This window comes from Microtus ochrogaster, chromosome 19, assembly GCF_000317375.1.
Source record: "Microtus ochrogaster isolate Prairie Vole_2 chromosome 19, MicOch1.0, whole genome shotgun sequence".
Lineage (NCBI taxonomy): Eukaryota > Metazoa > Chordata > Mammalia > Rodentia > Cricetidae > Microtus > Microtus ochrogaster.
The window spans coordinates 6,882,318-6,897,563 of record NC_022021.1 but is presented as its reverse complement, the minus strand read 5'-3'; the positions used below and the strand labels follow the sequence as shown (position 1 = coordinate 6,897,563).

The window sequence follows — 15,246 nt, the reverse complement described above, 5'->3', positions numbered from 1 at the left end:
AGGATGGCAGGGAGGAGAGGGAGGACGGCAGGGAGGAGAGGGAGGACGGCAGGGAGGAGAGGGAGGACGGCAGGGAGGAGAGGGAGGGCAGCAGGGAGGAGAGGGAGGATGACAGGGAGGAGTGGGAGGATGACAGGGAGGAGAGGAAGGACGGCAGAACAAAGGAGTTTGGAGGCCAAATACTTGGCTTGGTTTTCCAGGAATGACTCAGATAAATACTAGCTTTGTTTCATTTTGTGAGGAGGACAGCAGGGAGGAGTGGGAGGATGACAGGGAGAAGGACGGGAGGGCACAGGTTCTTTCTTCTGTCATTACCATGTGTCGCTCTCAGGGGAGCACTGAGCCCACTAGGGTATCTCTTATCTGCTTGTGGTGGCGGAACTTATTAAGCCAGCCCAAGGGACACTGGCCAGTCTCAGTGATGACTCTTCTACTGGCAGTTGCCAGACCTCAGAGGACCCTTCCTCGTCCCCATACAGTTACTGACATGGCTCTGATTGACAGCAGAAGGTTTGTCGTGGCTTAGGTTCAAATACCACATGGAAAGAACCCACAGCTCTGGGTCATGAAGCAGCCAAGGGCACCTGCATTTTGGGTTAAACTAAAATACCCAACCTGCCCTCAGAACAGGCCTCTGAGCTCCTGTGAAGTGCTGCATGACAGTGCTGGACGCGGGGTTAATGGTGCTTATTTTCCCCAAGAGAACCCATAAACTAAGGAAACTGAATAGCCAGTCTAGAAGACAACTTAAGGTTCTCATCAAACGATTCCCTTTCGCTGTTCTCACCAGGGCTTGGGGGCTGGAAAGAAGGAAGTCTGGATGGTAAAGCCCTTGCTGCACAAATACCAGGGCTTGAGCTGCCCCCCAGTACCCATGGAGAAAAGTCGGGTGTAGGGACACATGCTTGTAATCCCAGCACTGGGGGGATGGAGACTGGAGTCTCTGGGTCTTGTTGGGCAGTCAGCCTAGCCCATTGCAAACTCCAGGCTGGTGAGAGAGCTCAACTGGGTAATAAGATAAGGTGGACGGCTCTTGGGGTATGGCACCTGAGATTGTCCTGTGGCCTCACCATGAACACAGGTGCACATGCACCCATGCATGAACATGCATGCACAAGAAACAACAGGTTTTGATGTTTACTTTAAATTCAGGTGGGTGGTGTGAGACACTCAGAATGAATGAGTGCATTCTGCTCTAGGAGCGGCTGACCTAGCGAGTTTGGGGGCAGATACTTGGCTTGGTTTTCCAGGAATGACTCAGATAAATACTAGCTTTGTTTCATTTTGTGAGATTTAGATCTGGCTTCCTTTTTTTAAAAAATTTTAATAGTTAAGCTACTGGAAAATCCTGCAGACTTAGCACTCTTAGTGCTCTGAAGTGAAAAACAGCATGTTGGAAGTTGGCTTAAGTGGAAAGGACCTTCTGAAATGAATCCAGAGATCTTTGCTTTAGACCCAGCTCTGCCATTAGCTGCTGCAAAAGACCTAGAAGTCACTCTGTGCCTTTTCTCTGGAAAGTGAAGGTGCTAGGCTAGATCATTGCTTAACTCAGTCATGGACACTCCCTGCAACCCTTCACGATGCCCAGTCCCTTTTAACAAAAGAAAGTGACTTGCATTCATGGTTCTGAAGATAGTGCTGGCTAAACAGCTGCATGTGAGCATGTACAGGAATATACACTTGGTATATGCACACATGCGCACATACAGGGACATATATATACGTGCACACATAGGCATATATATACATCACACAGAGGCATACACACGTGTACACACAGAGACATATATATATACATGCACATACATGGACATATATACATGCACACATAGAGACATACACACATGCACAGACATGTGTCCAACATTCAAACACACATGGGTATACACACACTCAATTCTGATTTAATGAGGCTTAACAATTGGTATTTGAAAAATGCTCCCCAGATGATTCTAGCATGCAAGCAGGGTTCAAAACCCTTGGACTGTTGCCTTATTCACTGCTCTTCAGACCAGAGCACTCCAGAGTTCTGTCCTATTATTCTCGCTGATTAACACTCATTCACTATAAAATGAGTGGAACACATAGATAAGTGAACTATAAAAGGTCAGATTCCAACATGTGTATATAATTTACACAACAGATTGGAGGGTGCACCTCTTCCAGCCCCGTAGACTTTTCTAGACGAAGGGGGGTGGGGGCACAACTGAAGTATTCTTATTCTAAAATTCTTGGATAATAGATGACAATTGTCTTGAACAGTAAATATCACATTCCAGGCCAAGTTTCCGCCGCACAAACTGGTTTGAGCCAGTGGGTTCTGAGTACAAACAGGTTATGCAAAGAGTTGGTGTAATTGACCTGTCTCCATTCGGCAAGTTCAACATCAAAGGCCAAGATTCCACCCGACTTCTGGACCATCTCTTTGCAAATGTCATTCCTCAGGTAAATAGACAAGGTTCAGGATTCTGACCTGGTCCTTCCAAAAAAGCAAACAAAAACCCCAACCCACCCTTCTTCGATTTCACTTATTCTGGGTTGAAGGCTAGAGCGCTTCAGCTGACCAAGAGTACGCAAGCTGATTCTCAATGGTCATTTCTGCTGAGTAAATTGTAGTTTAGGAAACTAATGGCTTTATTTAACGTGCCAATGAGATCCTAAAAGTTGACTGCAGTTAAATGGATGTGGAGGCTTTTTAAATTACTATGCTTATTTATCTATGTGCGTCACACATGTAGCGGTCAGAGGAGAACTTACAGGTGTCTCTTCACCTGTGGGGTCCAGGGACTGGATTTAGGGTGTCAGCTTTGGCTGAAACTGCCCTTCCCCAGGGCCATCTTCCCAGCCCCGACGTGCAATTTTTCGAACAAATAATCTTTGTCTGGTTGTTTAAATGGAAAATGGAAATGAACCTTTGGTTTGATTCATGCACTTGACACAGATGGTAAGAGGTGGCAGTTTCTCACGGTTCTTGCATTCTACGTGTGTGCTAAGCTGTTTATTTTACCCTAACATGGTTTTCAATCCTTTGGCGCAGGTGGGCTTTACAAACATAAGTCACATGCTGACACCCAAAGGCCGGGTGTATGCTGAGCTTACTGTCTCGCACCAGTCCCCGGGCGAGTTCCTGTTGGTTACCGGTTCTGGGTCGGAGCTTCACGATCTTAGGTAAGTACACACCAGGAAAATAATTTTGAGCGGGTGACACACTGACTCCATCTCGCAAGAGCTTTGCTGATGCCAGTGCATTCTAGTTTCCTTTCTGTCGCTGTAATGGAACACCTCGACCAAAAGCAATTTAGAGAAGAAAGGCGTTGAGTTAGGTCAGTTTACAATTCAGGTTACAGCCCATCCCTGTGGGGAAGTCAGGGCAGGAGCAGGAGCTTCAGACAGCTAGCACTGTTGCATCTGCAGTCACGAGCAGGGAGAAGGGAATGCATGCGTGGCCGCTTGCTGGCACTCAGCTCTATTTTCCCACTCTCAGACAGTTTAGGACCCCTGCCTGGGTAATGGTGCTGCCATCATGGGATGACTCTTTCTACATCACTTAACTTAGTTAAGACAGTGCCCACAGACACACCCACAGGCCAGCATTCCCCGCTGAGACTCTGCCCAGGTAACTCTAGGTTGCATTAAGCTGACAATTAAAGATGCTCTTTATGGTGGCTGAAGATGTGGGTTAGCCATCAGCAGCACTGGCATCTCTTCCAGAGAACCAGGGTTTGATTCCCAGCACCCACCTGGTGGCTCATCACCATTTTAACTCCAGTTCCGGGAGATCTTATGTCCTTTTCTGGCCTCTAGGAGTACCAAGCACATATATGATGTACAAACATACATGTAGGCAAAAATACACCCCCATATAAATAAAATTTAAAAAGATAACCATGACACAGTACTTAAAGAACAACTTTAGTTTTTTCTTAAAGTGTGTTTAAGTGTCTGTGTGAATGTGTGTGAGTATGTGTGTGTGTACATGTGTGTGTGAGTGTGTGTGTGCATGCATGTGTGTATGTGTGTGAGTGTGTGTGTATGTGTGTGCATGTGACTATGTGTGTACATGTGTGTGCGAGTATGTGAGTGTGTGTGTGCATGTGAATGTGTGTGTACATGTGTGTGTGTGAGTATGTATGTGTGTACATGTGTGTGTATGCGCAGGGAGATGCCTGAAGAGGCCAGAACAGGGCATCATAGCCCCTGGGTCTGGAGTTACAGGTGGCTGTGCACCAATCATACCAGAGTTCTCTTCAAGAGCCTCTGCTCTCTTACTCACAGAGTCATCTCCTAGCCCCAACTTTAATTCTTAAGCCTCATCAATGTGAACAAACCTCACGTGTTCTGTAGGAGTAGTTGAAGCAAAGTCCCCGCCCACTCCACAAGTTTGCCTGCCCACCGAGTTTCCTGGTTCTGACAATACTGACTCTAATGTACTAAACATCATCAATGGGCCACCACGCCTTTCAGACCTCAATTAATTCTCTTAAAGTTTTGCAGGGGCTGGGGAGATGGCTCCATAGGTAGAGTGCATCCTTCCCAAGCAAGAGCTGGAGTTTAGACCCCCAGCAACCATATAACTGCAGATAGGCATGGTAGCTTGCAGGCAATCCCAGCACTTAGGAGGCAGAGACAGGACATTTGCAGAGCAAGCTGGCTAGCTAGACTGTCTGAGCAGTCAGCTAGGGTTCAGGTGAGAGGTTCCACCTCAAAATATAAGATGGAGTGCCATCAAGGAAGTTACTCACTGTCAACCTTTGGCCTCAACACATGCATACACACACATGTCCACACAATGCAACATAAAACATGTGCATGCACATACATCACACACACATGCATGTGCCCAATAAAAAGTTCTTGCAAAGGAAGCATTATCCTCTTTTTCAGGTGGGGAAACAGGTGTGGGTTAAAGTCACCTGCCCAAGTCTGCAGGACTGATTAAGGTGCCACACCGGGCTCGCTTCAGCCAGCTGTCCCTTAGTCATGGCTCTCTCTGTGGGACCCAGTGCACATGGCCTCACAACTAGATTGCCTGTAAAGTTTCCGTCTTCGGTTCAACATCCCCAAAGTACGTGGGACGTTATTGCCAAATCGAGGTCTGACTCAAAGTCTCCCTTAGTTGCAGAATGACGAAAGTCTGCAGATCAGGTGTGAGGGACGTGGAGGTCACCTTATTCACCGAAGCCTCCCCGAGTCTAGACAAACACTGTGATAGACTCCCAGGGATCTGGGGACGGCTCAATAAATTATAGGCGGGCCAGAGAACTGCCTTCCAAAACCTCATCAAGACTTAGAAATTGAGACTGGAGTTTTCTTCTTTCTTTGTGATTGTCAGAGCAATTATGTGTCTGGTGGCAGGCGCATTATTAATGGCTAGCAGCACAAGTATGCATCTTGGGTGCAGGCATTGAAGCACACTCGGTTTAAATTAATTTTTGAAGATGGAACCATTAGTTTAAATGCAACAGAACCATCACTATTTATAACCGTGGCAAAGCTCATTTAAACTGGATGATTCTTGTTACCTGGAAAATTCCCTCCCAAGTCTTAAGTGAGCAATTTAAAGAGAATTTCTTTACCTCTCAGGGACTTGGTTTTGGCAACTTTCAAAGCGAGATGGCTGCATGCCATGACCCTCTAGGGACTTTCTGATAATTCTTGACTTGCAGCAAGTCTTCAGAGACGTGATATGTTAGAGGCATGCATTATTCAAGTGACGCTTATGCAGTGCTTATGATCCCAATGCAGATGGATTGAAGAGGCAGCTGTCAGAGGTGGATATAATGTTGAAATTCAAAACATAACTGATGAGCTTGGGGTCCTGGGAGTGGCAGGGCCATATGCAAGGCAAGTCCTTCAGAAGCTGACCTCAGAAGATCTCAGCCATGATGCTTTCAAGTTTCTCCAAACCAAGTCTTTAAAGATGTCTGACATTCCTGTCACTGCTATCAGGATCTCCTATACAGGTAAGAACTGGGAAACAACCTAAAGTAAGGAAAGGCTGCCAGAAACGGGACACACACACACACACTCACACAGTTGCACCCTCACAATGCATGCTCACACACACGCTCACACATCCCCCCCACACAGCCACACCCTCACAATGCATGTTGACACACACACGTGTTCACACATACCCCCACAGTCACACCCTCCAATGCACACACTCACCTGCACACACACACACACACACACACAGCCACACCCTCCAATGCATGTTGACACACACATGTGTTCACACATACCCCCACAGTCACACGCTCCAATGCACACACTCACCTGCACACACACTCACACTCACCTTCCCACGCTCTTACACTCACATGCTCAGTCACACATACACTTATACTCACACACAAACACTCATGCATTACCCCCCCCCCACACACACACACACTTTCTCTAATTTTGAAGAAAGATTTCTTCTGTCCAACTCTAAGACAAGAAGTCTGTCCGGCCACCCTCCTCTCTAGTGCCCCCACCCATTTCTAGGTGCTTCCCTTTGGGAGGGTAGACAAGCAAAGAGCAAAGGACCGCCATTGGACTAGCTGTAGGACTCCAGTCAGGAGACCATATGGGAACGCTCACGGTGTGGCTTCCAGCCTGATGTGACTGTGGCAAGCTTTCCACGAGTCCCCTGGTCCTCAACTTCCCCAATGCTGTGACCCATTAATACAGCTCCTCATGTTGGGGTGACCTCCCCAACCATAAAGTTATTTTCATTGCGACTTCATAACTGTAATTTTGCTACTGTTATGAATCATAATGTAAATATCTGTGTTTTCTGATGGCCTTAGGCAACCCCTGTGAAAAGGTTGTTTGACCCCCAAAGGGATGAGGCCCACAGGTTGAGAACCACTGCACTAGAGCATGGCCCCTGGCAATCCTCCCAGTTGTGTGGTCTCTGGGAGACCTGTGGCCAGCCTGGCACAGAGTAGGCATTTGGTGCAGGAAGCTCTTGATTACCCCATGATGCTCAGGCTTACCCCCTCCCACTCCTGTGTCCCCTTACTAAGGAGCGCTGGGTGCCCAGGCATTCACTTAGCTCGATAATGCTCCTGCTCGGGTGGCGTCCTGGCGGAGCCCATCACTACCAACCTGTGACGATGGGGAACAAGAGTGTGTTCACTGTTAGCGTCACAGCCTCTGGACCTCCCTTCTAACTTTCCCAACCTTGGCAAAAAAAGCAATAGGAATCAAACTCGGATCATCAGGCTTGGCAGCAAACACCTTTGCCCACTGAACCCTTGTGTGACCCCCATCCCATCCCACCCAGCACCTTTTTAAGACGTGCTTTTCTGGGATCATGCTTAAGTATATAGTAAGTACATTACTGTCTGAACTGGCCCCTCGCCCTCTTTAAAGCTTTTAGTTAGCTTTGTTTTTGTATAGTGTTTTAGTAGCCCAGGTTAGCCCTGCACTCAGAATCCTCCCTCCTCAGCTTTCTGAGTGTAGGCATCACAGACATCTTCCCTGTATCCAGCCAAACCCTTGAAAACATGTGCTGTTGTTAACCTACTATCCTTGTCCTGGAAACAGCCGAGGCTCAGGATGAAGCCGCGCTCCAGGGTGGGATGTTAGTCCTGACTAGAGTCCTTCTGTCTCTGAAGACGAGTTATCCAGTACCCGCCCTCCATGTAGGAGCCAGGACTACACACAAATGGCCTGGCAAAGGCGGCATCATGCGAGCAGGCTTTCTCCTGAGCATGTTGGCTAACACACATGAGCGCTCACCCTGCAAGCGCTGCTCTCAGTGCTGAGTGGACTCTGCCCGTGCATTTCAGGCGAGCTGGGATGGGAGCTGTACCACAGAAGAGAAGACTCCGCAGCCCTGTATGAGCTCATCATGAACGCGGGCCAGCAGGAGGGCATTGACAACTTTGGAACATACGCCCTGAATGCCTTAAGACTGGAGAAAGCCTTCCGAGCGTGGGGCTCAGAGGTTTGAATACCAGCACCCTCGTTAAGACCTTATGTCTATTTATCTAATGTTTGTCGGGGCACTAGTCTAACAGTATTGTCAATTCTGGCTGTAAGAGAAATCAAACACTGTTAGGTGACTTTGATTAGGGAAAGAGGCCTCCTCTATTTAGCATCGAACATTGACTGGGTTCTGGAATTGTGTTTATTCTGCCTTAACCCCTCCAAACATTTTCTTTCTTCTTTCCTTTCTAGACAGGGTTTCTCTGTGTAGCCCTAGCTATCCTGGACCTAGCTCTTGTAGACCAGGCTGGCCTCAAACTCACAGGGATCTGCCTGCCTTTGCCTCCCAAGTGCTGGGATTAAAGGCGTGTGCCAACACCCCGGGGCCCCCCAGATATTTTCTAACGGGCACACCCCAGAGGATTCAAGCATCTCCGTTCATTTCTCCTCCTCTGTTGTGTAGTGTCTCATTTTCTTCTCATAATACAACCTTGGTTGAACTAATGTTCTTTTTTTTTCCCTGCTGGATGGGGACAAGGGTCCCGTATGTGTTGGTTTAGTCTTTCCCCACCAGTAATAATGGTAACCAAGGCTTTCTCTTTGTAGAATGCTTATCCATTTATACAGCATTTTTATTTCTGTGTGTTTGTTCTACCTAGCTGCTGCCCGGTCTCTTCCGTGTTGTTGTAATAATAAAATGCCCCGACACAAGCAAATTCAGGGAGAAGGGGTTAATTCAGTCCTGGGTTCCAGTTCTTCATAGTGGGGACATCACAGCGGCAGTCGCTTGAGGGAGCTGGTCACAACACATCCATAACCGCAATGAATGCATGCGTACTGCTGCTGGGCTGCTGGCTTTCTGCGCTTTAACCCGCCCAGGGTCCCTGAGCAGGGAATGCGGTGTCCTCAATGACGAGGGGGCTTCCCACATCAATTGTAATCAAGATACACTACAGGCACACCCAAAAGCCCTTGTCCCACGAGTGACATTCTGTCCAAGAAGGAACTGGTTCCAGGATTCTTATTCTGCATCCAAACACGCTGGGATCCTTGAGTCACGCAGTCCAGATTCCTGATCCCGGTCCTAGTCACCTGCTTTTATTTCCTTGTGAGAGAACCAAACCCCTACCATTTTCAGAGAACTGTCCTCTTGGAAAACACTGAAGTTTTAGGGGCCGTGGAAACAATGAGCCTCGGAGTGGGGACTCTGGGGTTTAGCTTTATCCTCTACAGGATAAAACTACGTCCTTACAAGCTCATTTGGTGACCGAGTCTCTCGGATATTCTGCTCTTCAGTAAAATAGTGTATTTATCCTAAAGAATTAACACAGACATAGAGATGGTGTATAAAGAGCCGAATAAACACACCATACCATTAATTTCTAATTTAACGTGAAAGCTCAGGTCTTGGGCCTTATCATAGAAGCGAGCTTGGAGGAAGCTAGTTCCTGCCTGCTTCAAGGCACGGTCTACAGCCAGGACTTAGATGAGGCCAGCGCCCTCAGAAAAACAGGGCAGTTTTGTCTCCGTGGTCTCCCCAACGAAGTGCAGAGAGGCGTTCCCCTGAGAGTGAGGCATTGCTGTATTCTGTTGTTGATGTTTCTGGTGTTTTGTTTTTTTTCCTGCTCTCTCCCATGGCGCTCGGATTTAGGACCGTTTTCCCAACAGTGCCAGAGCGCCCTCTAGTGTTGAAACAGCGACGAAACCGCTCTGTTTTCCTGAAGAGAATTCTCCAAGTTTGAGCAAACTGAACAATAATTTCAGAGTAATTCAAACTGATTTAAGAAATATGAGAACAATTTTACCTGTTGCAAAGTAGTCTTGTGTTTATGTAGTTTGGTAAGTACTGTGTTGACTCTTTGGAAGGTTAGAGCAGGGAGTTCCGTTGCCATAAGAGAACAACAGAGCAGGCTGATTTCTACAAGGTTAACTGAATAATGCGTGGTATTCTGTTTGTTCCCATTTCCATACGTTTAACAGTTTCCACTGATTTTATCTCAACCACTTTCATATTTCCTTAGTTCTCATCATATAAATTTTAATCTTATAAAATTTTGAGAAGGCAAAAAAAAAAAACCTTGAAGACAAAACAGAAACAAAATCTCACGTAACTTTAAGTTCAGTACTAAATATCGGCTTCCCTCTGAATCTATTCATCCTACCATGTATCATGATTTGACCACTTTTGAGATGCAAACCCCCTTTCCCTTCTTCTTTTCTGAATTCTGCAAAGGCCAGTGTTCCGCCATCAGCTTTTCTCTCTTCTCTCCTATCCATGGCTAATGACAAGATAGGCAAAGTTATTTCAGAGCTTTAGGAAACATAATTATGTAAAATTATCACACAATACACAGGAGATTCTTGTTTGTGGAACGCCATGTGCTAGCCTTCAAATAGTTATTAAAAGAACAGAGGCCAGAGAGATGGCTCAGGGGTCGACAGCAGTAACAACTTGTACCTCTCTTGCAGAGGACTCAAGGCCAGCTCCCAGCATCCTTCTTGGGCAGCCCACAACCTCCCATTATTCCAGGCCTGGGACTGGGAACCCAATGTCTCAGTTCTCCAAGGACACTTGCCTGCACCCAGTCACACACAGACACAGATACATACATGTGCACATGATTAAAATTAATTAATTAACATCTTTAATATAAAAAAGCAGTGGAAAGAAACCCCAGCTTTCAGTTTCTGTGTGTGCTATATTTAAATGACATTTGCCAAAGACTTCATTTGAATTTTGAATGAAAAATACTGTCCTGGAGACTAGTCCATAATTAGTCTCTTTAAGAATCTTTACTCAAAAATCATAAAGCATCTTTGCTCTGAGAAAAGAATACCATAAAAAAGTGTTGTTGCTTGAATCATCAGTTCAGGGTGGAAGTCGATGTTTGCCACTGTTTGTTCGTGGAGGCAGTGGGTTTGCTTCTCCATTTTACTGTTCTCTTTGTGGTAACGGGGAATTTGTCTACCCCTCACCCTACCCAAAATGCGCTAAGACTTGCTGGGGAGCGTGGCACGCCCCTTTGATCCTCCACGCTGGAGGCAGAGGCAGGCAGATCCTGGTGAAGTGCCAAACCCTTTCAAGGCAGCACAGTTCTGATGTGAACATGCTCACCCGAGATTTAAACCATGTTTTCCTTGCAGATGAACTGTGATACAAACCCCTTGGAAGCTGGGCTGGACTATTTTGTCAAGCTGAATAAGGTATGTTTATATTCTCAAATGTATATGAAATAAATCATAAATGATGGCAGTGTTTTATGCTGGAGACAAGCTTTAAAATTAAACCAAGTGTGAGAATAGAAAAAAAATCAGTTGAACATGAATACTAAGCATTGCTTAATTTCTCCATATGCGCTATCTGTCATAATTTGACCAGTACAATCTGTGTTAGTGCGTTTAGAACTGTGGTTCTCAGCCTGTAGGTTGCAACCCCTTTGGGGTCACATATCAGATACCATGCATAGCATATGTTCATTACAACTCATAACAGCAGCAAAATTACAGTTGCGAAGTAGCAATGAGATAATTTTATGTTTGGGGGGGTCACTACAGCATGAGCCACTGTATTAAAGGGTCACAGTATCAGGAAGGTTGAGAACCGCTGACTTAGAGATTTAAGATAGCAGAATCCAGGGTTAAGATTAAAACCCAAGATGAAAGGTCGTAAAAATCACTGGGTGGTGGTGAACACCTTTAATCCTAGCAACTGGGAGGCAAAGGCAAGCAATGTCTGTGAGTTCGAGGCCACCCTGGTCTACAGAGTGAGTTCCAGGCTAGCCAAAGCTACACAGAGAAACCCTGTCTTGAAAAACCAAAGAAAGATAGTAAAAAAAAAAAATCATAAGATGATTATAATCAGTTGGATTTCAACAGACATCTTTACAGAAATTGTTTATGTTGTATGTGTATCAACACTTCTGGTATCTAGTGAGGCTGTACGTCAGCTAACCAAGCAGACCAAGCAGACTGGTCATTGACTCTCCTTGGATGTTCAAAGGGTAAATTAGCGGTCTTGCCACGTTGGATTAAGCAGGTGCTTAAGAAGCAGTCTGTATCTAATGATAACATCTAAATATAAACAAAGGATGTCTTTCCGTCACGCTCAGTATGAAATGGGAGGAGCCAACACAGGCCCAGAGAATCATTATTGACATCAGTGTGCCAAAGGGACGCTCTACACCAGTGGTCCTCAGGCTGCCTGCCTCGGCCTCATCTGGGAGCATGTTAGAAATGCCAGTTCCCAGGTCCAATCCTACAACTACTAAAAGCAGAAGATCTGGGAGCCAGGCCAACAAAGCTGTGGTTTAATAAGCCCTACAGGGGTTCCTAGGAACTGAGAAACACTATGCTACATTATTACGGTGGAGATTCATATCATAGGAGGCTGATTGGGGTCCCACTCATTGGGGCCAGTCCTCCACATGCAAACGAGGTTATGTTATTGAGGGGGTGAAAGAACTGAGGACTTGCAGCCGTCGACAGTGTTCAAGGTTAGGAGCAACAACTGCTCGGAGGGTATTTGTGGATTCCCCAAATACACTATTGTGTTTCAGTCTCTGGGCTGGCTTTCCCTCCTGTGGCAATATGCAAATGTCTGTCTATACGCCAGGCTATGGGATTTTTTTTTTTTTTTTTTTTTTTTTTTTTGTATCAGTTCCCAAATTCTCAGCTAAGGTATCAACAGGAAACGTGTGTGTTTGTAGTGCCGGGAGCAAGGACTCCATGAAGAGTTCTTAAAGGAACCCATCCTCTCTGCGCATTTCCTGGCTTTTATTTTTATGATGCTCCATCTGTCTCTAGACAGGGAAAGCAGGTGCTTGGAACTAGGGCAGCTCCTAGCAGCAGATTGCTCCTTGCAATGACAGAAGTCTGTGTTTGGCTGTTTGAAAGAAAGATAAAAATGCCCGGCTCCTTGAAGTACCCAGCTCTGTTCTGCTGGCCCTGATGGGTGGAGGGAGAATCGGTTCTTCAGCCTATGTGTTTTGGATGGTATTGTGGGAAGAAGGCCTAGATGAATGATGTCTTTCTTCATGTTGGAAGTGGAAGCTTTAGATGCTCTTTCTGATGATCAGTAGGGGCACACAGGAATTTATCAGCTCTTTTAAATGATATGATCAAACACACAAAGCTGAGCTCCAAAGTAAATTTTTTAATAGATACTAATTTTGATTGATAATATGCTTTTTTTGATACTGGATTGTTGATTCTTTGTCAGGTGTCAAAGACTTTGTTCTTTTTTTAAAATAAATCTTTATTTATTACATATACAGTGTTCTGCTTACATGTATACTTTCAGGCCAGAAGAGGGCACTAGATCTTATTACAGATGGTTGTGAGCCACCAAGTAGTTGCTGAGAATTGAACTCAGGACCTCTGGAAGAGCAGCCAGTGCTCTCAACCTCTGAGCCATCTCTCCAGCCCCCAAGAGTTTGTTCTTAATGATTCTGTTGGATTAACATTCCTGAAACCCAAGGACTCAGCTCTAACTGAGCTGGGTCTTTCCCACCGTGGGATGGATGCAGACTGCTGGTTGCCTACAACCTCATGGTAGAGATACAGGCTAATCTCTCAGGCAAGTGCCGGGGTCCTGAGGTCCTCCCTGGGGTGCTCACAGCTTTGTCACAGTCTACAATGAGAGACAGCTTCCTTGGAAATAAAATATTGTAACTTGATAGGTCAAGTCCTGGGCCTAAGAACCAAAAACATTTTTCGGACATTTAATGTACAGAGAGATGATCCCTCCAAAGCCCTTCAGATGGTGTTCTGTAACACTTAAGAGGATAATAATCCTAAATCCACATTGCTTTGGAAAGGAGTGCCCGGCAGAGACTAACGTGGATACGGGGGAATGTTTGTTTTTGATAAGGAAACAAAGCTAACAAAACAAAAAATTGATAATTTTATTGAAATAAGTTCTTCCTTTTCTTTACCTCCAAAGCAAATAGAATCCTCTGCTATATCTTTAACATCTATCACGTGACAGTGACCGTAGTGAGATGACATGGGCAGGTGGCTGTCTGAGCTAGGGGTAGGCGGCAGGGAACACCTGGCACTTCCTCTGCCTGTGGGGTGGAAGCAAATCACAGGGAGATGATGCCACCAGAGGGAGAGCGTGTCTTTAGCCCAGGGAAGCTCAGTGTGGAGCACCTCGCCTTTCCCTTTCATATGGCATCAGGGGGCCTGAAAATCTGCCCAGTTTGTCCCCGCCTCCTTATGACATATGTTATGGTTTACAGAGACTCTCTTAAAACGGGCATGTTTTTGTTATAACAACTTTTTCCTCTTAGCACAGGGTGAGCATGATTGCACGCCCATTTTAAGGAGCAAAGTGGGGGAGGGGACCAGTCATCAGGCCTTGTTAAGTGAACCATGTTCTTGTCAAAACCACTAAGGAGGTAGAGAGAGAGAAAATGGAAAATAAGAATCTTCCATTACTAGCTCAGCTCCTTCCCTGGCACTGGATTATGAAAAACACACACACACACCCCACATGCACACACAGACACACATACCACACATACACAGACACACACAATCATACAATCACCACACACATGCACATATACCACAACTCAAACACACATACACAGACACACAAATACCACTCATACACAGACTCACAGATACACACACTACACAAACAGACACACACCACACACACAAACACACATACCACACATACACAGACACACACATCATACAATCACCACACACACATGCATATATACCACACCTCATACACACATACACACATATACCACTCATACACAGACTCACAGATACACACACTACACACACAGACACACACCACACACACACAGAAACACACCACAGCACATACTACTTTCCCTCCCCCACAGACACCACACACACACACCACACACACACACACACCCCACACACACACACATACCACACACACACACACACACACTCACTAAGAAGGTCGTTGTAATGGTCAGCATAGCAGTCTCTATGGTGGTCACTCTGTGGTCATTTACAGTATTGGTCAGTCTCCGTGGTGGTGAGTTGCAGCGTCCACTGTGATAGTCAATCATGTGGTCAATGAGGTGTCATTGATTGGTCGGCTGAAGTAGTCACTTTTGTGGTCACTGTGGTGGTCAGTTGTAGCATTCACTGTGGTGGTCAATCAAAGTGGCCGTTGAGTCACACTCTCTCACATACACACACACACATGCACACCTACATGTCCAAACACACATAGACACAGTGCACACACATGTCCAAACACACATGTGCACACAAACATGTCCAAACACACATAGACACACAGTGCACACACATGTCCAAACACACAGT

General features: G+C 45.9%; 1 protein-coding gene across 2 annotated transcripts in view; it reads left to right on the top strand.

Annotated features, from left to right (window-relative positions):
- The window catches only part of Dmgdh (dimethylglycine dehydrogenase), a 72,142-nt gene that overhangs the window by 30,138 nt on the left and 26,758 nt on the right, over positions 1-15,246 (top strand). For both annotated transcript variants that reach the window (XM_013349699.1, XM_005356488.2), the window contains exons 10-14: positions 2,280-2,445; positions 3,038-3,168; positions 5,746-5,963; positions 7,785-7,942; positions 11,068-11,127. In XM_013349699.1, the coding sequence (XP_013205153.1) occupies positions 2,280-2,445; positions 3,038-3,168; positions 5,746-5,963; positions 7,785-7,942; positions 11,068-11,127 (733 nt within the window). The remainder of the gene's footprint in view (positions 1-2,279; positions 2,446-3,037; positions 3,169-5,745; positions 5,964-7,784; positions 7,943-11,067; positions 11,128-15,246) is intronic.